Below are 27,648 nucleotides of genomic sequence, written 5' to 3' on the forward strand. Positions count from 1 at the left end.
TACCTTTAAGCCAAACTATCCCTCTCCCCATTTTCTTTCCTCAACCTAGAAATGAGGGAGAAAAGATACCCATTTCCTTGGATGCCCATCATTATCATGACAGAAAAAAATGATTCAGATTTTCAGATCAGATGTTCATTTCTTGTGAAGGTAAGAAAGAGCAACCTGTGCCAAAACAGACTATTTCCAAGTGGTTGTCTAAGGCTATTAACTTTTGCTTTACTCACCATAACTCCAGGAAGGGTCAAAGCACACTCTACTAGGGCCCTGGCTTTATCTCTGGCTTTTTGTAAAGGGTTGGATTCTAGAAGTATTCTAGAAGCTGCTACTTGTTTTTCTGTACATACGTTTGGAAGGCACTATAACCAGAATTCCTTTTATAGGTCCAGATCAGGCTTTGCTAGGATCATTCTCCAGGGACTCCTGGACTCTACTCCTTCCACCTCTCAGGCGTAGTTAGCTAAAGTAATCTACCCATGCATAGCTAAGGCTACTGCAGTAGTGATCAATATGATGAGTGTAGTACAGTTGTGTAAGTAAAAGTTACCATAACAGTAAATGTTCGAATGATCAACTGCTGCAGTAGCCACTACTTTCTTAAATCCCCATTTTTTTGGTGTGTTTTTTTAAGCCAGGTATTTATTTTTTGCTGTTCCTAGCATTGTCCTTTCAGGGCTTAACCTCCCTCTCTCTCTCTGCTGGCAGGAAAGCTCTGAAAGGCTTTGCACCCAAACTTGTCTTTTAGTCAGCTCAGCTCAGATCAAGCTGCCTGACAATATGGGTGCTTGGAAGGTGCCCTGAACCTTTGGAAGTTGGCTGGCTGTTATATCCTTGGCAGGATATAACCTACAGCATACGTACCTCTCAACTGCACAGATTTTCGCAGAATGTTCAGATTTATGCTTCATATTTTTGGTCCGATTTTCATAAAGTTGTGGTTTTCTGGCAAATTAGTGGCAAATCATTAAAGATTGAAGTTAGAAAATAATGACAGCCATTTGAGTTTCAGACTTCATACTCTTCAGAAAATTCATGCTAATGCAAAACCTGTTATTCTATCAACTTTTTAAGTTTGTAAGAGCAATATTGTCTAGATTCCTTGCTCTAAGAGGTTGAGAGGTATGAACATTGATCATTCAATGATCTACTGTTATGTTAAGTTTTACTTACACAGCTGGACTGTCATGTGTTTCAGAAGACAGACTGGCCTCGTCTACCAGACAGTTTTTTGAGCTTTTGCTTGACCATGCAGCCAGTACCTTCCATGTTCACACAAGCCTCCACTGCATGCCCTATAATCTGTGAGGATAACACTTTTACCCAGTTAGTGTGAAACCAGTTTTCTTAAGTGGCACATCTTGCACAAGTGACAAGATATGCTTCAATGTCATTCATGTCTACTCATTTTCTTTAATGGTAAGGTAGTCTTTGGAGTAGTCAATACTGTGGATTCACTTGTTTGTGGAGAATGACCAAAAGTCTGTCAATAGCCTCAGTCCTGTCCTTGAAAGCCATATTGACTCATATTTTTACTGGTTTGCATCAAAGTCTTCACAAGTATCTTCATTTTGGTAAACTTTAACAGTTCAGTCACAGTGCAGAAAAAAAGAAAACCCAGTTTCACTCCCACTTTTTTTGTGGAGTAAACCATGAAAATAGTTACTGTTCTCTCTCTTTCCATGAGGGGCAATTCACTCAGAAATGTTTGGCACTTGCAAGCTGTTAGTCAGGAAAAAAAAAAAAAAAACTGCAGTTCAGTATATGTTGGCCACACTATGTCTGCCAAAACCACCAGTGTAATGTATAGCATACACTGGAGACAGTCTCTTTGGCTCAGGTGTAATTTATTTGTAGTGATGAAAACAGAACTTAAAAGTTAATTTACAATGTAGATGAAAAGAGTGGACTTTTGCTCAGCGTTATTACTGCGTATTTACAGTTTCTTTTGTATGCTATAAGGCTTGTTGTTAAGCAGAAATATGATAGACAGCAAAACACCAAAAAAAAAAAAACAAAACAGCACTTACATGGTTAATAAAAAATAATGTCTTGAAGGGAGTGTGACTGGGAATATGATGCTTGCACTTCCTCAGATGCTGAGCTACACAAACACACACACACACACACACACACACACACACACACACACACACACACACACACACACACACACACACACACACACACACACACACACACACACACACACACACACACACACACACACACACACAGACACACATATAGATAGATAGCAAAACACCAAAGGAAAAATAAAAAAGAGAAAAAAAGCACTTACATGTGGTTAATGAAAATTTAATGTCTTGCAAGGTGGAATGACTGACGGAATGATTTTGCTTGCACTTCCTCAGAAGCTGAGCTACACACACACACACACACACACACACACACACACACACACACACACACACACACACACACACACACATATATGTATGTAAAATATAAAACACACATATGCACACACCTAGAAAGACCCTCTGTGGATCCTAACTAAAAAGGTCACTGGAATAAAGGCCTTCAGTTACCAAGACAGGTATATGTTGCCAGGCAATGCGGACAGTATTCCCCATGCAAGCATTAATGATAGATTTGTAAATCTGAACTTAAATTATTATATTTTGTGATGGATAGCAAACTGGTTGTCTGACGAAACCCATGTTGTTAGAATAACAGATGCCACTTCTGAAAGAAAAAAACATTACCAGAGATGTAATACAAGGCTTAGTTTTGGGCTGTCTCTTATTCGGCATATATTTCTTATACCTTCAGGCCAGCACTTTTGGTCTAAGGTTAAATAAGTTTGCAGATGTCTGTAATTTGGGTGTTGTTATTTGATCTTCAACTGACTCACAATTGCTCCAGCATGGCTTAGACTATGTTAACATCGGTGCAAGAGCAATGGTCTTAAGTTAAATGTAAAAAAGAAATGTAGCATAGTTTATTTTGGTCAACAAAACAGTTCAATTATCATATAGGATATATAACCCTCCAATCATATACTGTTGTAAGGGATCTGGGTACTGCTGTTGCTAATTCCTTATCAGTTGACCATCATGTCTCCATAGTACTATGGAAGACATTTTGTTTGGTCCATCTAATTTCCAAAGGCATCACTACTAGATCCAAATAAGTCTTGATTCCCTTTACTCGTATCTTATCAGACCCATTATTGAATATAATGCACCTTTGGATGGGTCTATGGTTAATTATTGAACGGACTAACCATCAAATGACACATCATCGAAATCCAATCATCGAATGTTCATCCATTGACCAAGCACTTCATCGAATCTGTGAGACGGACAAAGTAAGTAGTTGGACAACACTTCTCCGTCTCACAAATGGCAGTATTTTAAACCCACTCATGTGGGGGGATTTTCCCCCCACACCCCCAATTATATATACCAACTCTGAAGTCACACTACTGTGGGGAAAAGTGAGACAGGAAAGTGTTGGCCAGCTAGTTACTTTACCCATCTCACAGGTTCGATGAAGTGCTCGTTTGATGGATGTTCGACAATTGGATTTTGATGATATGCCATTCGGTGATTATTCTGTTTGATGATAAACCATAGACCCCTTTTGACATGTATTTTATCTAAGCATATCATGCAACTTGAGAGACCTCAGAGATTCATACCTAAAAAGATCAGTGGCCTCAAAACTTTTAGATATCAAGAGAAACTGGCAGCCCTTTCTCTGTACTCCATCTCTTACAGACTCTTCCATGGAGACCTTTGTCTGGCTCTTCGTATCATGAAAGATCCAGCCCTATTTGAGCTGCTATTCCTTCACAGAATTAATGATGCCTTAAATACTCAGTTAAAGGAACTGAACCTTTGTCAGCAGATAAATAAGACACATGGGCATGATAGAATCATAATCAAACATTTCTTCACCTCTGGACCTAACCTCCACTCCATGTTCACCTTGCCATCTTCAAGTTAAATGTAAATAATTGGATGGGCAGCCTCAAATTCTTTCCCAGTCTATCTTGTCTTGCCATCCTTGAGGCTAAAGGAAAATTCTGAATAGGGTTTTTTGGCTAGGCTTAAAATGGTCTGTAGACCAATTGCCTAGTAATTACCTATGAACCTATAGCACTCTGTCTGTTATAGGCTTCTGCAAGGTGATTTATGTTTAGCATTTCATGCTATTAATGACCCAAGACTGTTCCAGCTCCTACAGCTCTAACTCCCACACCTCCAAAGAATAAATGGCTCCACAAACATTAAATAAAAGACTTAAATCTCTATTAGCAAATAAATAAGACAAACTGGATGTTTATTACTCAGTACTTCTACTACCAAACCCAAGAGATCACCAGTGCGCCAACAGAACACCATTGCCATTGATAACTGCAAGCTGCATATATCATGCAAGTTATCACACATAAATAAGTGCATGCATCACAATTTCCAGACAAGAAATGTGGATAGGTTTGTAGGCAGCAGCCAGGCATGCAGTCCAGGAGATCATTAATGAAGCAAGTACAATTTCCCAATTGTTCCACATCACTGTCTGGTTTAGCTACTTGCTCAGAGTCACTTATTAGGCAAATAGAGGCTGAGGGAGTTAAACCCTCTGACTACATGAAGCAGCTCATTAACAGCTCATAGCCTTAATTAGTTAACTGCCAGGGCACACCAACTTCATATTTCTACTCCACATGTTATGCTACTGAATCTTATATTTCCTAACAAACTGACACACACACACACACACACACACACACACACACACACACACACACACACACACACACACACACACACACACACACACACACACACACAAAAAAAACATAAGTGTATATGTGTCCTTTCTAAAAAGCTCACTAGAGTCTACAATCCACAAGTTCCACTGACAGTCCATTCCATGAAGGAACTGTACATTCTATAATTCAGTTTAGTCTCCAACATGTAGAGGTAAATCCTGTAGTTAAAATCAATTGGTCAGGAGTACATCTTCTTAAGCCTAAACACTGAAAAGCAAATAATTTCTAAAAGCTTTAAAAACAAGGAAAAATTGCTTCAGGCCCTTCAGTAAGACAAGTGTACAAGTTTTGTTTTCTTAATCTGAAATCATGGATCCGATGTTTATTTTTCATCATGTGGTTTCAACATGTGGGTTGTCATATCTGGCTGGATCCTACTTCAGCGCCTTGTATCAAAGCTTTGGATCTGAGAACTCTAACTTCTCCCCTACCCACAATTCCCCTTTCCTGTCTGAATTACCTCAGATCTCATTGCTGCTTGACTAAACCAGACGTGTAGACCAAGAGCCCCATCATTTTCATGATAAGTGGACACATCATCCACCCTTTTGAGAATTTTGATACCTATTATTAGATTAGAATAATGTTAGGTTATTACTAGTTGTTTAAGGTAGATCATTGTGACTAATATTTCCTTGTGTGTGTGTGTGTGTGTGTGTGTGTGTGTGTGTGTGTGTTCCTATATGTAGTATCAGGATAGGTAGTTACTTTTGTAAGCTAGTAGCTTGGATAGCTTGTAGTTAAGACTTATATACATATTCATTGTTACTCTGATTTTGATGTCAACAGGTTTTCAAAAGTGTTCCTCCTGTGGGCATAAAATATCCCCTCAAGACTCACACTCAGTCTGTCTACTGTTTGGGGCCTTCCCACTTCCAGTATTCATGTTCCATTTGTACTGCATTTGGCACCAGTGCCCTTCTGGGGAGAAGAGAAAATTTTTAAAGGCCTTCTGCCTCAACAGACAGGGTCCTAAATGTCTTTAGACCAAAAGACATTCACCTCTTCCCCTTCCTTTGAGAAGAAATAAGATAAGGAATGAGAAAGATCAAAAGAAAAAGACAGATAAAGGGACAGAGATAAAGCAATAGAAAATTATAAAGAAAAGAGACACGAGGATCGCTCAAATAAATCCAAGCAAAGGTCTCCCAATCCCACAGCTATTGCGAGTCCAGCTTCTAAAGTTTTGAAACAGTCAGATCCTATTGTTCTTAAGATCCAGATTCCCTCACAGAAGACTTCTTTTAAACTGGGGTTCATCAGCCCCAGGCTTCCTTCACCAATCCTACAAAAACTGCCTTTGAATCCCAGTTCGCCTCCTCCTTGGGATCTGGTCGATATACTAGCCTTACTGAGTTTGACATTGACCAAATGATGAGGAAGATTTTGAGGACTCAGATTCAGCTGGGAGTTTTCCCTGAGGAAAGGACCAGGATCAGCTCTTTTCACCACAACTGTTCTGCTTTCTATGCCATCTCCATTCCTGGAGCGTGTATGTTGGCTCCAACCTTCCCACGTTACCAGCTTCAGAGACTTTGGCTATGACATCTTCCCTCACTCACTCAACTCTAGTGCGCTCAGGTCGTGTAGAGTCCAGCAGCCACAGTGTTGGTGTTGGAGCTCTGATGGTGGAGTCAATCACGAGGTTTTCAGAGTAATCCCTACTTCTTAGGGCTTTGGCATTGGACAGCTCAGTTTCAAAGTCCTCCTTGGAGCCTTCAACTCTGGGAGTTGAGAGGACTTCTGATTTTGCTAAACTAGGTGGCTCTTTTTTCAATTCTACTGGCTGAGTCAGCTTTGAGGCTGTGGAGAGGGCCTTGGCCAGACCAGGAAAGTCTGGAAGAACCCTGATGTGGCAGAGCCCTTACCAAAGAAATCAGACAGAATTTTAGTTCACCCTCATGACCAAACCACACCAACCGTGGGTAAATCCAGCATTACCCACACCCAGGTGTGAGTTATTGCTATATTATGTTCTTATCAAACCTGCAATTAGCGGAGGGAGTCCTGTATTCTTTCTGATATCTCTTTTTTCCAGTGTCAGCCTCGGACACCTTTACATAATGACAATCAAGTCAGTGTGTACACAAACTTTGACTCATCCCAGCTTCGCAAGTAAGAAAGGTACCAGGCATGGATGTCCATTGACACCTATACTTTTTCCCTTTGCTATTCTATCATTGGCTTTACTTAGTTTGCAAAATGAAGCATAGAGAGGCTGGCAACTTCTTGATCACCAGTTCAAGGACTTAAGGTCTGTAAACGACTGAATGCTTTTAAATTCTAATAAGATAGTAGAGGTTTTACTACTAGAAACTCTAAGCAGTTTTGACAGCTTCTGTGGTCTCAAGGTAAATATATTCAAAACAGGATTCTACACAGTCAACAAGACTGTTTCTCCATTAAGTGCAGATGGCCCTCTCTGCATCTTAACAGGATTAGGAAGCTTTCCAAATATTTTAGTGTTTTGTTGCACTCTTCTTATAAAATAATCATTACTATCCTGCATGCTTCATGGGATAACTTTTTTCTTGGGGTGCAAAACCATTAGAATTGCTACCTTATATCTATATGTATATGCATATGTGTATCTATATGTATATCTATATCTATAGCTTTATCTATATCTATCTCTCAATAGCTGGATACATAGATATGTAATTACAGCTGTAGCTGCTTCCAGACATTCCCTTCAGCTTTAGCAACCAACAAAACATCTTTTCCTGAATTTACTCAAGCCATATCCAGAATGAACCCCAACTGGACTGTCCAACTCCATGAGTCTTGGACTTTTGGGTAAAAACCCTGTTGCACTCCATGCTAAATCTTTGACTGAGAAACTTAATTCTTGGCTTTCCTCTTTCAGGCAACTACCTTTTATACAAGCACCATATAGCAGTTAACAAGCTAATACAATTCATTATGAATTTTAAGCTACATTTCCACACTTTTAAAAGCATGCTATCTCCCTCCCAGCCCCCAAAAATCAGTATTGGACATGCAGTAAAGATTTGTGGAACTTTGATAACCTATTGGCAATTGTACTAACCAAGCCAGGCCTATAGAATACTGTATACTCAAATAGTTGACAGCATACATTTACAGTCGAAAATCTGGGCAGCTAATTAGCATAATATTTGAATATCAAGTAGCACATAACTTTTCCTGCTTCCAGTAGAAATGTAGGATATTATCCAGAAACACGTGTTTAAATAAAAAATGGAGAGGGACAAAAATGATGGAAAAGTATCAGTACATTATAAAGAGATTGTGTAAAATCTGTCGACTTTAATAAACTGCCTTGCAAAGTTCTATCACATAAGGTCATTTATTTTTGCTTCAGAAAAAAGGAGGTGTAAGATCTGTCTCCTCTTTCTTTAAATTACTGATGCCACTAAAATGTTGATTATGTAGCAAAGTTTTCCGTGTACTAGACACTTTCAAAAATCACATGTTACGAGAATAATACAGAAAGTTGTATGAAGGAGTAAATCAAACCTGAAAATAGGCACATACCTCTAAAATAAGTGCAGGTGCAAATCAAGCCTGAAAAGAGGAGAATTCTTCCAAAATAGGGACAGTTGAGAGGTTTGTTTGGATGGAAAGTGCCTAGTAGCGCAATCTCGTGTTACTGTCTCATTGCTTATTTGGCCAGTGTAATGTGGCATGATCAGTCATCTGGTTGAAGTGCTAACCTAATACATAGTACATTAAGGAACAGAAGGTTCCCGTTAATGCTAAATAGTCTAACAAACTTTCAAACACTGAATATCTATTTTTCAGTATTGCTTAATTTTTGAATGATATAGCACACAGGAAGCTTCTCTCATTCATATACAGAGTAAATTTCTTAGCAAAATCAGAAGTCACAAACTGTGGTCCCAAAACATAATATTCTTTTTTAGCTCCTTAAATACTCTGTCTCAAGGGACTATTGTACTTTGAAAGGAGTTTTTCTTTTTGTGAGATCTGTCAAAAGACAACCAGTAGTTTCAAAATTAGGTACAAATGTTCTGCAGTACCCAGATTGTTCAAGAAAAGCTTGCATCTTTTATTTACTTGAGGGCATAAGCCAGTTTTTATGGCCTGTACATTTTCTAGTTGTGGTCTTAGAACCTCTTTTGCTTTAAGGAATCCAGAATACTCGGCTTCCACCATGCTCAATTTAATTTTCTTAGCATTCACAGTCTGGCCTGCCTGTACTATGGGGTCTAACACAGTCAGCACTTCTGGTAATTGAGGCTCCAAGCCCTCTGAACTGATGGCCACGTTATGCAGGTATGCAGTATATTGGGAGTGAGGCTTTAATGTTCTGGATGTTGATACCTGAAACATGGATGTGTCCCTGTGTAAACCAAATTATAGCACTAGGTATTGAAATAGACCATTAAGGTTTACAAAGACTGTTCTTTTTCTTCAGGAGAGGGAGAAGGGGATATTTGCTATAACCCCCTATCAAGTCTAATATTATTAAGCATCTGGAATTTCCTAGATTTTCTGTTAACACATCACGTCTGAGCATGGGATAGCTATTAGACTCTAAAATGCTATTTAGTAGGGACATATTTAGGCTGGGGCGATGGAGGTAGCCACACTGGGTGGAATGTGTGAGGACATGATTGGGTGATGCTCATCCAATGATAGAACAGAATGGCACCAGGCATTAAATGAGCCAGCTACATCTCTGTTATGCAATTTCTTGAAGTCTTTACAGAATCTGGCACTTCAGTCCAGCTTAGGAACTGGTACTCTATTCACACTGTGCCTCTTCTATAATTTCCTAGCTGAACATCTTTTCAGATTATTCTATTACTACTTATATCTGTAACTCTGGTGCTCTTTAAGGTCTCATTCTAACCTTCAGTCCAGGTGTTGTCTATGTGTTGTGTTTTATCAGTTACATGTCTGAGAACACTCCTTTATTTCTGTATAAAAATTCTCTGATTTTCCGCCTTTATACTTTTGACAAGGATTTCTCTATCTTGGCTTAAGGCAGAGGTTCCTGGATCTCTTCTGTATGAACTTCAGCTTACAAACTTACCACAGAACATTCTACTTCTTTCCATGGCTTCAGTACAATAACAAAACAGATTCAGTCTATCTTTCATTTTTTTGGCTGTCTACACTTATAATTCACTACACCCCATTCTTTCACTTACTTTATATGACCGTTAGCACTAAACTATAAATTTGTTCTCTCTGGAGGTCACTAACACTAATACCTGATCGACTGGGTTTAATTCTCTAAGTCGGGCATTCCTATTATAAACTCATTGTAGTGTATGCAGCTTGGTGATTATGATCTGATATCCAAAAAAATACAAATAAATTAAACACTACTATAGTACCAGACCTGATTTTAACAAATGCTAAGCACTCCCTACTTTAACTTGTTAAGGTCGGGTCTCACTCTAGGAAGTCATATCTGCAAGTACTGACTAGCAAAAGACAGCAGTGGAATAAATAAAGAGATTTTTTTTTTCCTGCTGTCCATACTAATAATGTGTTCCTCACTTCCTGTCATAAACTTAGAAAGAAGCTAGAACAACAGGATGTATAGTTGATTTGGCTTAGTGGTGTGTCTCTCCAACTGTAGTTCAGAAGGTCCTGGATTCAATGCTTGGCAGTGGTGTCTTTTTTAGGCATCAACCCCTATATCACTAGGTGTGTTGCAAATTGGCTCACAGATAGAACCCACAGTGTGAAAGTAGCGGACTCCAAGTCAGACTGCTGACCAGTCACGAGTGGAGTCCCACAGGGATCGGTCCTGGGTCCTCTCCTGTTTGACATCTACTTCTCAGAAGTTCAGGTGAACACGGAGGGACTCTGGCTAACCAAGTTCACAGACAACTGCAAGCTGTGAGCCATTACTAACTCCCCAAGTGATGTAGACATCCTGCAGAAAGGCCTCACTGAGACCAGTAACTGGTGTTGAAGCCATGGCCTTAAGCTTAATGCCAAAAAATGCGTCATCATCCCTTTTGGGAAAAACTCACTTCTCACTAATTACCACATTGATGGGAGCCCACTGAACACTGAAGGCATTATAAGAGATCTGGGGACACAGGTTGAGAGCAACCTCTCCTTTGACCACCACATTGTCACTGTGGTCAGAAGGTTCTTCTATATAGCACATCTCATTACCAAGGGTTTTGCATCCAGGAAGAAAGAGGTAATTTTCTCTCTCTCTCTACCCTTCCCTCATTAGGCCAATCATCGAGTGTGCTGAAAAAACGCCAATAGCCAAACTTTGAAATTCGAGTGTAATGCCCCATTTGGCATGTACCTCACTAGACACCTGCAACAGCTGGAAAGGCCAGGAAAAGTACCTCATGAGGCCTCCATGGTCAGACTCAAAAAACTCCAGCTATTCTCTGTCTCATATTATCTACTAAGAGGCAATCTCTGCTTGACTTACAAAGCCATGTCTGACCCAGCTCTGTTAGAAATGCTACATCTAAAGAAATCCCAATCCCTACGCACTACATGCTCCAGAGACCTCAGCATCATTACCACAATCAACAGAATATGCTGGAGGGACAGGTTCATAAGCCAGAGACTGCCCATGCTATGAAATAGACTTCCCATACATGTCAAGCAGAGCACCTCACTGGCCTCTTCAAAAGAAATCTTGATGAGTGGATGGAAATAGAAAGTTCACCCGGCGATCACTCCAGTGGCTCTACTTGATAGAGGCACTGGGAACTAATGTGGAGTGGCACGATGCCAGGACACTTTTCTGGGCTAGGCTTGTACTCCAGGGCCATTAGCCTAGTACACACCTATGAACCTATGTGTGCTTACCTGCATTTATTAAAAGAAACAAAGCCTGAAACTAAAATGAATGTCATTATTTAGTGATGTCAATCCTCAGTGACTTAAGAACTCAAATATTTTATGAGGAGCAGACCAACATATGAGGTGAGAATCTGGACATTCTGCAAAAATCTGGACATTTGAGAGGCATGGCAAGGTGAAGGCAGACATAAGGAACTGTGTTACACTGTCTTTCTGACAGTGCTTGCTAAGCGCTTTACAGCTTTGAAAGCCAGGAAAACACTTATCACTTTTTTTTCTTTTCTTTTTTTCTGTAATTAATAGTACCAGGAGCAGCTAAAGCTCCTTGCACTACGTAGAATTATGATTGGGTCTGTGACACCCCTCTTCTGGGACAGTAATCAAGGAACCTCAGTCCTCACCACTAACACTGGTTAGGGACGTTCACTTGGAACAAAAATAGATACACACAGTATTTCCAGATGCAACTGTCTGCACCAAGCACAGTTTTCCTTAAGAGCAGACAGGGAGCACACTCCCATCCAGGGCTGGGTTTCCCTCTCTGTCTCACCAGGCCCCAAATAAGACTTCACACTGATCACAGCTGTAGAGTTGAGTCCTCAGCCAAGTGTTCCAAGCCAAGTCCTTCCCCACCCTTTCTGTGAAACCAGTGTTCTGTGTCCCTGCAGACACATTCTTTGAGATTTGATTTTCATACACACACACACACACACACACACACACACACACACACACACACACACACACACACACACACACAAACATACACACCTGGGAGAGGCTGGCACATATTTACCAGCTGTCACCCCTTTGCCCAGACTGTAAGGTAGATACTGCTACCAGAACACTCCAAAGCCAGATAGTCTAAGGTCCCTTACAATGGTACCCAATTATACTGAGTAAAATTAGTACTAATACAAATGGTGATGTTTGATCAATGCAGCAAGGCTTTTAGGAATGGCCACAGTGTCTCCAAATAAATATAAGTACTCTCAAAGGTTAAAATATTCTCTAAAAGACCAGCCACAATCAAAAGTTTAAATATATTTAATAATAAATAATAAAAGAACACGAAAATACTAAATATCTGTTTACAATAAACATCAGAGTTTCAATCACAGGAAATACTAAAAATAACACAGATGGAATTTTAACATAGATACAGAAAAACAATACTTAACTAATCTCACTATATTTTCCTTACTGACTAAAGAGTTACTGTTCCCTAGTGCATTTACTAGAGCAAGGCAAGATGATGTAGGTGAGTGATCCTTTTTTGTCAGGTTTCAAAAAGAATACTTAAGTAAAAAGCAGCAATAAAGATATACACAGATGCTGGAAGATAAACACTTTATATTCAAACAACAAAACACGGCAAAGCTCTTCTTCAGTGCATTCATTACAACAATTAAAACATAATGCTTATATAGTGTGGGTTAACATCACATGACCTGCAGCCCAATAGTCACATGACGCACATTTAAAATGACAACATATCTCATCTCAATTTAGTTTGCTGTAAAAACTTAAGGACCATGGAAGAGCATCTAGTCCTAAAGTCATTAGTTTGTAATAATGATGTTATCATTAAAACAGCCGATAAAGGGAATGTTACTGTCATAATGGACAAAGATAAATATATACAATCCATGGATATTTTATTAAGTGATGATAAAGCATTTAAAATTATTAACCAGCTTGAAGTTAAAAAGTGTATTAGTAGAATCAATATGGCCATTTATGAACTACAATTACAGGAAGATATAGACATAGACTTGTTCAATTTTCTTACAGTACCGTGTCCCCTCATACCTAGCTTATATGGGGTACCAAAAATACACAAGTCTATTAGTGATCCACCCATGAGACCAATAGTCTCAGGTGGAGGTTGGATCACGGAACCAATATCTATTTACCTCCAGCAACAGTTATATCCTTTTATGGAAAAATGTAGTACGGTCTTGAAGGACACTATTGATTTTCTATTGAAGTTAAAGCATACACAAGAGCTACTAAAAAATGAAGGGATAATATTTAATAATGTTTTATTAGTAACGTTAGATATTACATCATTATTTACAGTGATACCTAATGATTTTGGTATTGATTGTATAAGAGAATTTTTAACTGCAGAAACTCCTTACACATCACGTAAGGTAGAAACTATTTGTACATTACTGGATTTGGTCCTAACCAATAATGTATTTTTATTTAATCAACACATATATCTACAAACATCGGGTGTGGCCATGGGTACTTCGACAGCGAATACCTATGCGAATCTGGTATTGTATGTTTGGGAACATAAATTTATACTTAACAAGGATAATATTTTTGCAGAACATATAGCATTTTACCAGAGGTTTGTAGATGATTGTTTTTTACTATGGAAGGGATCTGAATTTCAGTTATATTCTTTCTTAGCATATTTGAATGAGAGCACAAACTTTTTAAATTTTAAAATGGAATTTTCCAAAGATAAAATAGTGTTTTTGGATTTAATGTTACAATAAACCAGTGATTCGTTTGAAACCAGTATATATCAAAAAGAAGTACACTCAGGACGATACCTAAACTCTGGTAGTATGCATGCTCCCCATGTATTTAATAGTATAATAAAATCACAATTGGGTAGAGTGAGCAGACTAAATACAGATGAAATTATGTTTAATAGTCAGCTAGAATCCACAACACAGGAATTGCTGTCTAGTGGTTATGATAGTAGGTTAGTCCTGGAGTATAAGTATAAAACTATAGCCCAGAGAGCTACCACCCTTAAACCTATATATACTAGTGGTGTTACAGTGGGAGAACAAGGACAGCATGATATGAAAGTTAGATTTGTTACTTCTTTTAACTCTAACACACATTTGATACAACAAGTTATACGCAAGAACTGGCTTATACTGATGGCATGTATGGATGTAAGGAAAATATTAGATGTGAAACCATTTTTCTTTTAGGAACATGAGAACATTGAAACAGCAATTATGCTATAAAGACTTTTCCATCTTACATGTGCCCAATAGCATAAAGACAGGAACATGTAAATGTTATAACTGTACATGCTGTCCAGATATTTATGATCAAAATAGCGATTTATTTAAACATCCTAACACCAAAAAAATGTATAATTTTAATGTTAAAGCCACTTGTAACAGTACATCAGTGGTATATATGGCTACCTGTTCTGAGTGTTCATCGTTCTATATAGGTAAAACTATTAGGAAATTAAAAAACAGAATAATTGAACACAAGTCAGAAATTAATAGAAAAATAAAAACTAACTCTCTGTATAAGCACATAGAAGAGCATGGAACCAAACATAAATTTTTATTTCGTGTTATACAAACAGTTGAAGTAACACCTAGGGGAGGTGATATAAATAATAAACTGGAATTGAAGGAATATGAGTGGATAACTAGGTTACAGGCAGACAAACCACCGGGAATAAATGATGTCGTAACATTGAAACCTGTCCTTAAGTTTTTACAGCAAACTAAATTGAGATGAGATATGTTGTCATTTTAAATGTGCGTCATGTGACTATTGGGCTGCAGGTCATGTGATGTTAACCCACACTATATAAGCATTATGTTTTAATTGTTGTAATGAATGCACTGAAGAAGGGTTTATACCTGAAAGCTTTGCCGTGTTTTGTTGTTTGAATATAAAGTGTTTATCTTCCAGGTTTCAAAAAGAGACTGCCATGAGACTTCTGTTCATCTCGTATTAAAACATCATTTCAGTGCTGGATTACAGAATGATATCACATGCATCTGATCATCTGGCTTCTGGTTCCCACATTACCCGTTTTACTAGAAACTGAACCAGAATCTAGTGCATATGTGTTACCATGCACACACATGTAGAGCTTTGCTAAGATATGTAATAGCATCTGAAAGCTATAAAACCATTTCAAAAACTTCCACCCTTCCAGTGTAGCAATTAGTTTACCCCTAAGGACAACACAGTAGGATTTCTAGTCCTGTTTTTTGCACATATTTTGTCTCTGGCTGCAATCCAAACTGTAAGATACAATCTTTATGGCCTACACCAGGTAATTTGATTTCAGAATATTTGTCAAAGTTAGCTGGACTGAGATTAACCTCTTCTCTTACAATATCCTCTGTTACAATATATTAATTTTAACAGTCACAATACAGTCTAACATGTAGGTATATTTCTTTTCTGTCCAGCAGGACCCACTGTTGATACATTTTTAGCACAAGCAGCTTTACAAATACATTTTCAACACAAGCACCTGTACAAATCATTTTATATACAGATGGCATATAATTCTTTACAAAACTCCAGCTAACTATGCTGGCATATGTTACACATCCACTGCCTTACTTCTCCTGGCATAGTTGGCAGTACCTCACATCATCACAGGGTCTTCAGTCGTAACCTTCAATAATGTGTTCTTGACATGGATGTCAAGATTCAACTCTTGAGCTTCCCTCTGGAGGTGGATTTCTTGACATTCATGTTTCTTACATATGATGAGCAGGTTATGATCGGTCATCTGCTTGTAATCCTCTGTATTGCATCTCCTGGACTGCCTGCTTGTGCTTTTTTACCACAGGCATAACCAGCTTTTAGTCTGTCTTGCAAAATAATGTACTGTACTATCAAACTTTTAAACAGTATTTTCTGTTACCCTTAAGTTTCCTAAACAGTATCAAGCACATCATCTAGGATGCCTTCTGTTTAAAATTTCAAATGGGGTAAACTGTAGAACAGTGTGTGTGCTGTATCTTTAAGAAGCATTTCCAGGTGTGGCAAGTGCATATAAATAGTGAACATGTGCAGGCAGCAGTGACATTTTGAGGGAGCAGCCAGAATGTGAACATGTATGAGTGTGGTAGTCAGTCTGTTTATACGTTTATCTAAGTTTAAGTTACTAAGCTTCAGTCCTGATGTATTTGCATATAATAAAACTGCTTGAACAGAACCCACAACTTTTCGTCTGTTTTATCCTGACCAGACGAGAGAGAAAACCCATTTGAAGCATGTGGCACCTCAGTTTCGGTTCTTCCAATCTATGTTAATAACTTTTCTGGCATGGATTTCAGTGTTTTATTGAATTTGTACACTAATCCATTGTTCTGTGGATAGTAGAATGACATTTTCCACTGTCTGACTTTAAACATTGGCATAATTGAAAGTCATATAAAATGACTGCCTTGGTAATAAGGATATTTGTAAGGATCTTTGTAACATTAGGTTTGCATAATGGTACTGCTTCTAGAAATTTTGTGACGGGTTTTATCACTACCAGTTTGTAATGATACTCATTGCTAGACTTTACTAGTGGGAACCACAGTATGTGGCAATATATTCAGGTGGTACCAATCTAACTGGCATTGGGATCAATGTACTTATAAATCCAGGATGGTTTAGCTTTCTGGCATTCTGACAATAAGCACAAAAATGTTATTCTTCATTATGTCTAGCCAATAAAATATGGGTAGTACTCTTGTCTTAGTTTTGTCCATGCCCAGGTGACCTCCTAGCATAAGATCATGGATTAAATTCATTGCTAATGTTCTATGAGATTGTTTTGGCACTGTACATAGATGTAGCTGTTCCTCCCTGTCTTTTACTTACTGCATATTAGAGGCCACTTTAACTCCAAATAATGGTAAGAAGTAATGGGAATATAAACTTGGTAATATTCTTTCATGCCTACCTAAGTGCCATCTCCCCATTTTTAGTTTATATGTCTCACCTGTAAGTCTACTAACTCGCACTTACTTCACTAGCCTGTCTTGATGCGAAAGGTATAGTTTCCTCTCCCATAAATATTGGCACTGCAAATTCTTTTCTATCTTTCCCTACAAATGGTAATTTTAGATAAAAATTGCCTTCCCCTTTAACTTTTCAACTATCTAAGCAAACTCCTTAAGAGTTCCCTTTTTCTTTTGCTTTCAGATCACCATGGATCGGCAAAGGTCTCGGTGCCTACACTTTCTAACCTACCTTAATTTTAGACATTGCTACCATTTATTTGCCCTGAGTGTCCTGACTCAAGACTCTTCTGTCTTGAACTGATGTTTAATTCAGGAGTTGTATTAAGTTTTAATCCAGACTTTGCTATCAGTTCACTTTCCTTTACTAACATCTCTTGCTCTGTTTCTGTTGCTCTGTCATTGGACCAGACTCTTTGTAACACACAGGATCCTTTACATTGCCTAACCACAATCAGATTCTAGTCCATTTCTAACATCATTGCTAACAGTCTTCTCTAGTTCTGATTCTTGGCCTCTATATGTATGTCACTGTCTTGCTGTCACAGCTCTTGTTTTGAATAGTTATATCTAGCTCTTGTTTTTCCTCTTTTTGAAGTGTATTAGCCAGCAGTGTCAATGGGTTCTCATTCCTCCCACATTTTCCATAGTAATTTAAAATGGAGGCACTTTTTCCTAATATGACGTCATGAGTCAAGTCAGGGGTTGCAGCCACAGGATGTAAAAGCATTCTTAGAAGTGTTTGAATTTCAAAATGTTTGAGGGGATATTCCTTTCCATCACCAGGAATTTGTATTACCTCCACTTTTTGTTTGTTACAGATCTTATGCTTAAATATCAAGGCATCCTTGAGAAGGGAGTCATGCCAGAATCTAGCAGGGCTTAAGTTTCTCTACATATATATATATATATATATATATATATATATATATATATATATATTATTTTTTTTTTTTAAATGTATGTGTATATATATATATATATATATATATATATATATATATACATATATAATATATATTATACATATATACATATATACATACATTTAATATATATATTAAATGTCACTAGCTTGATTATAACACAATAATGCTATGCTGACAATTTTACAGTCTTATCACATTCTGAAGGAATAATTTCATCTGTTGCATGCATATCAGTGTTCACATTTATGCTACTAGCATAATCATCAGTATTAATGGAGCAGAATTCAACTATGTGACCCCTTTCTAAACCCATTTGAAAGAAGTTAACCCATTGCGTGCTGCTTGTTTTCAAATAAGGTATACTTCTTACTATAACTTCAGACTTAAAAGGAGGTTATTCATTTTGAAGCAATGTGTCATTACCCCATACATAGTCTACTCAGTTACTAACTTATCAGAGTTTTTGTTAATCACCTTGCAATACTCACTTTCTCCAATGCTCTTTTAAATCTGTTTGCTGTTAGAATTTCTAAAATGTTAGTTTTACTTTTACTAACAGTTTCTAACCACAGCCTTAAAAATGTTTTATGTCACATATTTGAGCTTTTACTGTTCAGCATTAAAATAATCCCAATCGTAATTGTCTATATCATGATCCAGTTGTAGCTGATGTTGTAAATCTTTCAGCTTCTTTTGGCTTTTCCCAGTTAGGGGTCACCACAGTAGATCACCTGTTCGCTTATGATTGGCAGTGCAGTTTTATGGTGTCAAGTTGCCAGCCCGACACCCAACCTTCCACAGAAGATACACACAGGCACGCACTCATGTCTAGGGCCAATTTGGAGTGTCAATCCACCTACAGCATGTTTTTGGGATGAAACCTGAGCACCCGGAGGAAACCCACGCGATCGCAGGGAGGACATGCAGACTCCACACAGAAGGCACCCCAGCCGAGGATTGAACCAGAGATTTCACTGAATTGTAAGCAATAGACAAGATGTGAGTCTTCACACACCTGTGCTTTGTAATTAAAAAGAATTTCTGCAACTTACAGTGTGGACTGTCAGAATACCAATAGCCATGTAGAAAGCAGTGTTGTAGTGTTTTTAAATGTGGGCATGTTGTTTTGTGCATTACTAGCAGTAGTGGCAGTGTGTAGAGTACTGTACAGCAAGTAAAATGTGTATGCCCTTATTCCCACTGTAGTGCAATCCTGGAATTAATATATATAGTTAGGGGGGTTGTGGGGGGCACAGCCCTCACATTGGGGGTAGCAGGGGGCATAGCCCCCCCACGTAGTTTGGTTTTATATTGTCTAGTTTCTGCTAAGAGGGTAAGTAAGTAGTTTTTAAGGTCAGGAAAGAGGTAGTTATTAGTGTTGTGAGCATGTTTGTTTATGGTTTAACGTTTACTCTTTTTAAATTTAGCATTGTAAGCTTTCGGTGAAATGAGATTCAGTCAAATGAGTTTTCAGTATTTTGAAATTAGGTAATTTGGTCTTAGTGAAATGAAAGTCAGTCAAATGGATTTTAGGTGATGTGAAGTAGACCTATATATATATATATATATATATATATATATATATATATATATATATATATATATATATATATATATATATATATAGGGTTTATATTAGAACATCAAAGTTTCAAAACTTCGAATGTTCTAATATCGACCCCTATTCGGCAAAAGCTGAAAACATCGAACATACAGAACAGCAAATTTTTTCCTAGGGAAAAAATTTGTTGTTACAAAACATACAAACAACACAAGCACACCAAACAAACAGCAATCCACACACATACACCTAAAATCTTACACCTAACCCTGCACTAAACTATACACACACCACTAACTCTCCACTTACCTTAACCCAAACACTAACCCTAAGGTCTGTCACTATCGCACACTCACCTCACCCGCGCTCTAACCTTAACTCACCTACCCCACCCTAACCCTCACATCCACACAATTGCACACTTACCTGACCTGCGCCGTAACCCTAACTCACCTAACCTGCCCTAACCCTCACATCCACACAATCGCACACATACCTAACCCGCACCCTAACCCTAATTCACCTAACCTGCCCTACCCTCCACGTCCACATAATTACAAACATACCTAACCTACACCCTAACCCTAACTAATCTAACCCGCACTCAGTCGCACACTTACTTGAACCCAACCCATAACTTTCCAACACAGCGCTGAAAATACCGAAGCAACAGAAACAGACAACCAAATTCTTTCCCTAGGAAAAAATTTGGTTTTCTGTTGCTTCGATATTTTCAGCTTTCATTGAATAGGGGTCGATATTAGAACATTCGAAGTTTTGAAACTTCGATGTTCTAATATACACCCTATATATAGATATATATATGTGTGTGTGTGTGTGTGTGTGTGTGTGTGTGTGTGTGTGTGTGTGTGTGTGTGTGTGTGTAAAATCTTTTTTTCTTAATGCCTTTACTGAATTATCATTTAAGACGTAGGCAAACATACATTTATATAAAAGGAAACAAATAATATTAGCATATTCACATTATTTATGAACATTATACGTCATATATATTATTTTGTACAATTATCTTCAGTACGTTACATAAATCACTTAATTCCTGCATTCCCTTAAACCTTACTTGAGAATGTGTATTCTTTATACACACACACACACACACACACACACACACACACACACACACACACACACACACACACACACACACAAACACACACACACACACACACACACACACACACACACACACACACACACACACACACACACACACACACACACACACACACACACACACACACACACACACACACACACACACACACACACACACACACACACACACACACACACACACACACACACACATATATATATATATATATATATATATATATATATATATATATATATGTGTGTCATTTTTCACCCTCCCAAGCTGTATAAATATTACATTGATACACATACAGATGCACGTTACACTGTGTAAACAGAACTGCTTGCAGTACACTAGACCCCTACATAGCTCAATATATGTAGTGGAGGTTAAGGGGATGATGAAAGGAGGTAAATGTCTAGAGGTCAGATCCTGAAATAGCATGTTTTAGAGACTGTGGTTATGTTTCAGTAACTGGGGACTGGGTGGAAGCTGATCAGAATTAAAGATGGCTTTTTATATAAAGGTGACCTAGCCATTACAGCATTATGGGATGCGTTTATGGTTCAGGACTGCAGCAGAACATCTGGACTCCTGGGCATGGCTCTACTCAATGCAGAAGATGATATCATGGATGTTAAGGTTATGGCATCATTAGCCAATGGTGATCATGCCACTGTGTGGCTTAAAGTATGGGAGTCAGGTAAAACTAGAAAAGACAAAACAACACATGACAAAAAAAAAATGTGTCGAACAAATAAGTATTAAATTGGTGGAAATGGTGCTGCAACTTTTCAAACAGTCTGCATTTCTTGTATGCACATGTGGTGAGAACATTTTATTTGGTATGTTATCAGCTAAATCAGATGTCTGCTAAGATTTGAAGTGCCACACTTAAAAGAATATGTTATTTTATTTTTTATATAAGTTAAATTATGGCATCTATCTAAATTAGGAAAACTTCCTTCCAGTATATGTATTCTCTTGTATGAATTATTGGCCTAAGTAACTGACGTAATAGCTGACTATTTATTTAGATTTCATAAACCGGGGTAGAGCACTGATCCCTATGAACCAATGTTAGTCTCAGCTCTGGTGTACTAAAGTAACATGGCACAAGAAATCAAAAGGAAAATCAAAGTGTAAAAATTATAAAGAGAAATACAGGAAGCACAATCAGATACAATCAAAAAAGTCAATTATTGTAATATTTACAGATGTGTGGAATGACCCAGAGTATGTTGTTGTGTCTTTTGGCTTTTCCCGGTTAGGGGTGGCCACAGCGGAACTCCGGTCCGCTAATGATTGGCAGTAGATTTTTACGTGCCAAGTTGCCAGCCCTGATGCACAACCTTCAACGAAGGTACGCACATTCACGCATGTCTCCACGCAGAAGACACTCTAACTGCAAATCGAACTGGGCAGCGTCTTACTGTGAGGTGACAACGCTACCGCAACACCACAAGTATAAGTAGTGTAAATGATTCATGAAAAACTGTTACACCTTGTTCATCTGAGTCACTTTTCTGTACATATCATACTACCAACAGTTATTTTTTTGCATATTCATTAGAAATGCTTGTTGACTGGTGAAGACAGAATCAGAAAAAGAAGTTTTATCATCCTATTTTACAATGAGCCAAAATCAGCAAATTTCATCTACGTCAAGGTTTCTCATGTTTCTTTACCATTTTGTTTCTCCTTAATCCAGATTCATTTAGTAATTTAATACCTCTTTTTACATTACTGCATTTGGTGAGTTGAATCTGAGTTCATTTTATTTGTGCATGTCCTTGACTTGTTAAAGATGACAGTGTTATTACATGTACTTCTTCTATCCATCATAAGTCATCCTTGGAAATGAGACAGTAACATATGTGTGCAAACGTGTGCATGTGTTTGTTTATATACACAAAGATATGCACACACACACACACACACACACACACACACACACACACACACACACACACACACACACACACACACACACACACACATATTAGGAAACACACTTATCCTATGTCTTTATTTTTTCACAGGTCACCTAAAACAGGATTGAACATCTGTTTAACACCTGCTTTATTAATTTGGAAAATGGTACTTGATTCAGGGCCACAGTCTTTTCAGAGGACTCCAAAAGGCAGACAAGAAACTGCAGATATGTCTGCTGTGATCAAGAGAGAACCAGAAAGAAAAGTATCTGACAGAAATGGACTACGTCCTCATTATGGCCTGTCTTGTTCCATACCAAAAACTGTCACATCATCAGTCACAAGGTGCAAACAAAGAACTACCTCTAGGCCTGATGACCGGAGTTCACGTGTGATGCCATCTAGGTGTTGTATTGCACCACTATTAAATGGACAGTGTAGCTGGATGAGACGTAGTGAGAGCTCCTGCAGTGTTAATAGCAGAAACAGTTGCACTCAGAGTCGTATCCGTAATGCAACCTCCTTACCTCACATTGCCAAATACAGCAATCGAGAAAAAAACTCCATTACTAAAAGCCCATGCTTGCTGGTGGCACTGAGACCATCTAATATTGAAGAGGAGAGAGAGCGATTCTTCTCTTCTGGCTACATGTACAATCCTCAGTTTGAATATGCAGAACAACCATCTGATACAGTGCTGGACAAGTACAATGTGGCATCTGACCGTTTCCTCACTCAGGTGAGTTGTGCAGGGTCATGATCAGAACATTAAGTTCAGAGGTCAGGAATTAATAAGTTGGCATATTTCTAAGTGATGAAATGTGATGAGCAATCATTCTTAAAATTACAATGTTGTTTTAAGCTGTCAGATTCCTTGGATGAATATCTGAAAACATTGACTTGATAGACTAAGGTGCAAACAATGAACAATGATCTGTCATATGAGTATATAAAAAAAGATTTCAGGAATATAACTTCAGTTTGTTTCAAAAGCAGATCATGTAAGGAGGTTGTTTACCTAATTCTAACTGATGTTGACATACAGGAAAATATCAAATTTATATCAAATTTAGATGCTTGTATTTGACATCAGGAAAAAAGGGTCAGTTTGGCGTGCAGGGATGGAAATTTTCCTAGAATGCAAAACTATCTGCTGGTAACTGTTTACCAGCTATCCAAAAACTTAGATACTCAGAAGTATACTTCAGTCACTGAAACCAACTATGGGTAATAAAAAGGATCAAACTAGGAATAATTTCACAAAACTAAGTACGTTATTCAAAAGCACAATATATCATTTGCCACTTTAGTATAGAAAGTTGTCTGTGAGCTGCTGATTATCCATTGTCTTTGGTTTTATTCTCTACTGATCTGCAAGCCCCGTGTCTTTCAGTAAGTTGCTTAAAAAGGCTTTGCTTCTGACTCACCCCTGAAAAGGAGGAGCTGTGCTCATTGGAATTATCTGTCTGACAAATTAATAAAATTCAAAGAATAAGGGAAATGAGGGAAATAAATGCAGTTTTGAAAGGTAGTTTGATCTGTTTAAGATGAAATGAGAAGAAAAACTACCAAGAACTAAATTAATTCAGCTAATGTCAGAGTAGGCCATGTAAGCATCACCTGGATGTTTAAAGCTACATAGAATATTGTTTGTCTTAATACAGAGCAATTCGTATATAAAATAAATAACCTCCAAGTATTGATGGCATACTGAAATGCTTCAGAATCGTTGCTGAATCCTGGGCCAATATAAATAACTAGGACTGACATAAATAGGGTTATAACTCATTGGTTATGTACTACTGAAGGAGCAGTAAAGGGAGGCTCTTGGTGTTATATGGTAGGAAGCGACATTATATGATAGGAAGTGGAGTGAAGCCTTGAAGGATGTGCATATCACAGGTAATGAATGATGCAACTTGCACTGTTGTACAATGCAATAATACAAGGAAGTGTTTGCCAACTACAATGATGAGAAAATGAGAAAGGCAAGGTCTGAGGGGTAGAGATTAGGAGGCAAATGCAGATGATCTCTGTTTAGCATATGCTGACATCAGAGGTCAAAGGATCATAGGAAGTTATTAGGCTATTGACCCTGAGGCCCTTATAAGCCTAGCCAAGAATTTAGCCCATGTTCCACCAGGTCTGCACCCTATGCCACCGTCCAGCGGGGACACAGGTGGAATGCCAGGGATTTATTTTCTTCTCCCCATCCAGTTATCCAGGTCGCGCTTAAACTCCTAGTCTGACATTATGGAAGCTAGATCCACTTAAGTGCATTACACATATGCTCATCCATTCATTTTCAGTACCTGACAGCCATATCTTGCCATGATCAACTAGAGCCTATCAGTGCAGGGGAAGTGTTCAATTTTCTGCCTTCTAATTCCATTATGTTAAGTGTACAATTTTATTCTTTCTAATTCCATTATGTTAAGTGTACAAGTGTAAGGGAAGTCTGTTATGTTCAAACCAACTCATGAAAAAAAACTATATCAAAAACTGAATTCCACTTTTTCAAAAGATGTAACTTAAAGCTGATAAAGAAGACAGACCAAGGACAAGAAGGAAAGGCAGCTATTATAAGGGGTGTGGTAATATGAATAAAATGAAGATATTTTCCCGAAGTGACTGAGTAGTGGAAGAGCAGTGTTATAAAGATGCAAAGGTACAACAGTACAAGAGGCAATGACTGGGTCAGCATAATGTAAGTACTGACAATATAGACAAAGCATTCCATCGCATAAAAAAACAATGAAAAATAATTGTAAAAATATACTTAAGAAAAGAATGGAAGCAAAAAGGATGATTCACTGGGCAAAGGTTGGTTGAAAGTTATCTACTGCAGACAAAAGCATCATAAGGGACTCAGCAAGTTGTATTTTATGCTGCAAAGAGTTTAGCGGTACAGATGCAAGGAAAAACATAGCTTCTGAAGATTGTTTATGACTTTTCTTTAGAATGAAAGCCAGTTATCTTCACAATGAAAATGCTATTCTGGCGAGCATAATGTGACCACTAAGTATAAGGCAGTTAGTACTAGAAGAAAAAGATTTCCAAAAATGGTTAGCTAGCTGAAATTAAGCAAGTCTTTCACACAGTGGGATTCATTTATGGGCACATAAAGAAGCCTAGTAAATATTTCTGGGTTTCTCAGTTTAATTCACAAGGGTATGTTCTGTTATGTAGTATGACAGGACTTAAGGCTGCTTCTCTGTGCATATGTGCATGTGCGTGTGTGTGTGTGTGTGTGTGTGTGTGTGTGTGTGTGTGTGTGTGTGTGTGTGTGTGTGTGTGTGTGTGTGTGTCTGTGTATGTGTGTGGAGCAGTATTGGTAACATGAACTTAAGACCTGAGTACCTTAAAGTTATCTTTTATGTACTCATGACTCCTTTCTTGAAAGCATAGTTAGGACCTCCAAATGACTTTTATTTCTTTCCTGGACAATATTGGATATCTGGATTTCTTGCTGTACTCCCTCAGTAACAATGATGATAGTGAACCAAAAGTAAAATAAAATTAAAAAGAAAATAATAACCCCTTGATATCTAATGGATAAGTGGGCACTGTTAAGGACAGATTTGTTAACTCTGGTATCTGCACATATATAAAAGTTTTACTCAATGTTTTTTTCTGCTTGTAAATAAAATGCTTCTTAAATGCGAACCTGAAGAGTATGGTAACCATGCCAGTAAGTCAGCCTTCATATTCTTTAAGGGAATTTTTTCTCCTACAGTTCACAGCACATTTTTCTAACCAATCCAATTTCCTGTCTCATCAACCAATCATGCCAGCTAGCCGACTCCACGTTTCCCCTTTTCATCATTTTTTATACAGTGAAGTATTTGTATGATGAAAGTATTCGTAAAGAAATAAATTGGAGGATTTAAACCTACAGAAGATCTCCACGATTGTTTATTTTGTATTATTTTTTCTTAAATACATAGATATTCTTGACAACTATTAATAAAGTTGAAGCTTGAGGTATAGCTTACAGACTAGTTAGATTACAGTCCTGTACTATTGCTAGTATAATCAAGGATTGTAGAAGTATGCAGGCTCATTGTTCTCTGTTTTTTGTTAGTCCCTGCAAGGACAAGCTTCTTGTACGATTTTGTAGAGCCTAACAGGAATACCACTCCTGTACAGGTGACCTACTTACATTTTTTTACCTTTTCCCACCTAGTGAGGTACTTCTTTATTTCATGCACTCTGGTTTTACACAGCTAGCTGCTGATAGTTCAGTGAGGCATGCCTCTGAATGATGTATGTTTTATACTCAAAACTGTTAATGTTGCTAACACCCACTCGGCATAAAAACATTTATACATCACTTTAAACCACTTTCCAGGAATTTGGTAATGCTGTATGTAAGTCAGCACTGGCATTCACCAGCTATTTTAACAGTTGCTTAAAAATGTAACTAATTCAGATGGAAACTATCATCACAACCGTCACATAAAGAGTTTGGGTCCTTTACTAAAACAGTGTCAGCCTTCATTCCAAGTTTAATACCTTTTATTACTTCATGATTTGTAACTAAATAGTTTTATATTATTCCTTGCTAATACACAGCTCTTCTGATGCTATTAGCATTTACAGACTGGGTAGTTATATGAAGTTTCTCATCTGGAAGGTCAGAATTAAATCATATTGCTCCAAAGAGAATGCAAAACTAGTAGTGCAACCTCTGGACTTACTAGTGTACAGCTGCACTTATCTTCACTGACCAGTAGGAGCAGAAGCAAATGTAGT

The 27,648-nt window shown here is 37.9% G+C and overlaps 1 protein-coding gene across 1 annotated transcript in view; it reads left to right on the forward strand.

Moving 5' to 3' along the window:
* The window catches only part of KIAA0895L (KIAA0895 like), a 297,059-nt gene that overhangs the window by 19,342 nt on the left and 250,069 nt on the right, over nucleotides 1–27,648 (forward strand). The window contains exon 2 of the mRNA XM_044081439.1: nucleotides 23,002–23,632. Within this exon, the coding sequence (XP_043937374.1) occupies nucleotides 23,057–23,632 (576 nt within the window). The 5' untranslated portion in view covers nucleotides 23,002–23,056. The remainder of the gene's footprint in view (nucleotides 1–23,001; nucleotides 23,633–27,648) is intronic.

Source organism: Protopterus annectens, chromosome 8.part0 (assembly GCF_019279795.1).
Source record: "Protopterus annectens isolate FY-2018-M chromosome 8.part0, PAN1.0, whole genome shotgun sequence".
Lineage (NCBI taxonomy): Eukaryota > Metazoa > Chordata > Ceratodontiformes > Protopteridae > Protopterus > Protopterus annectens.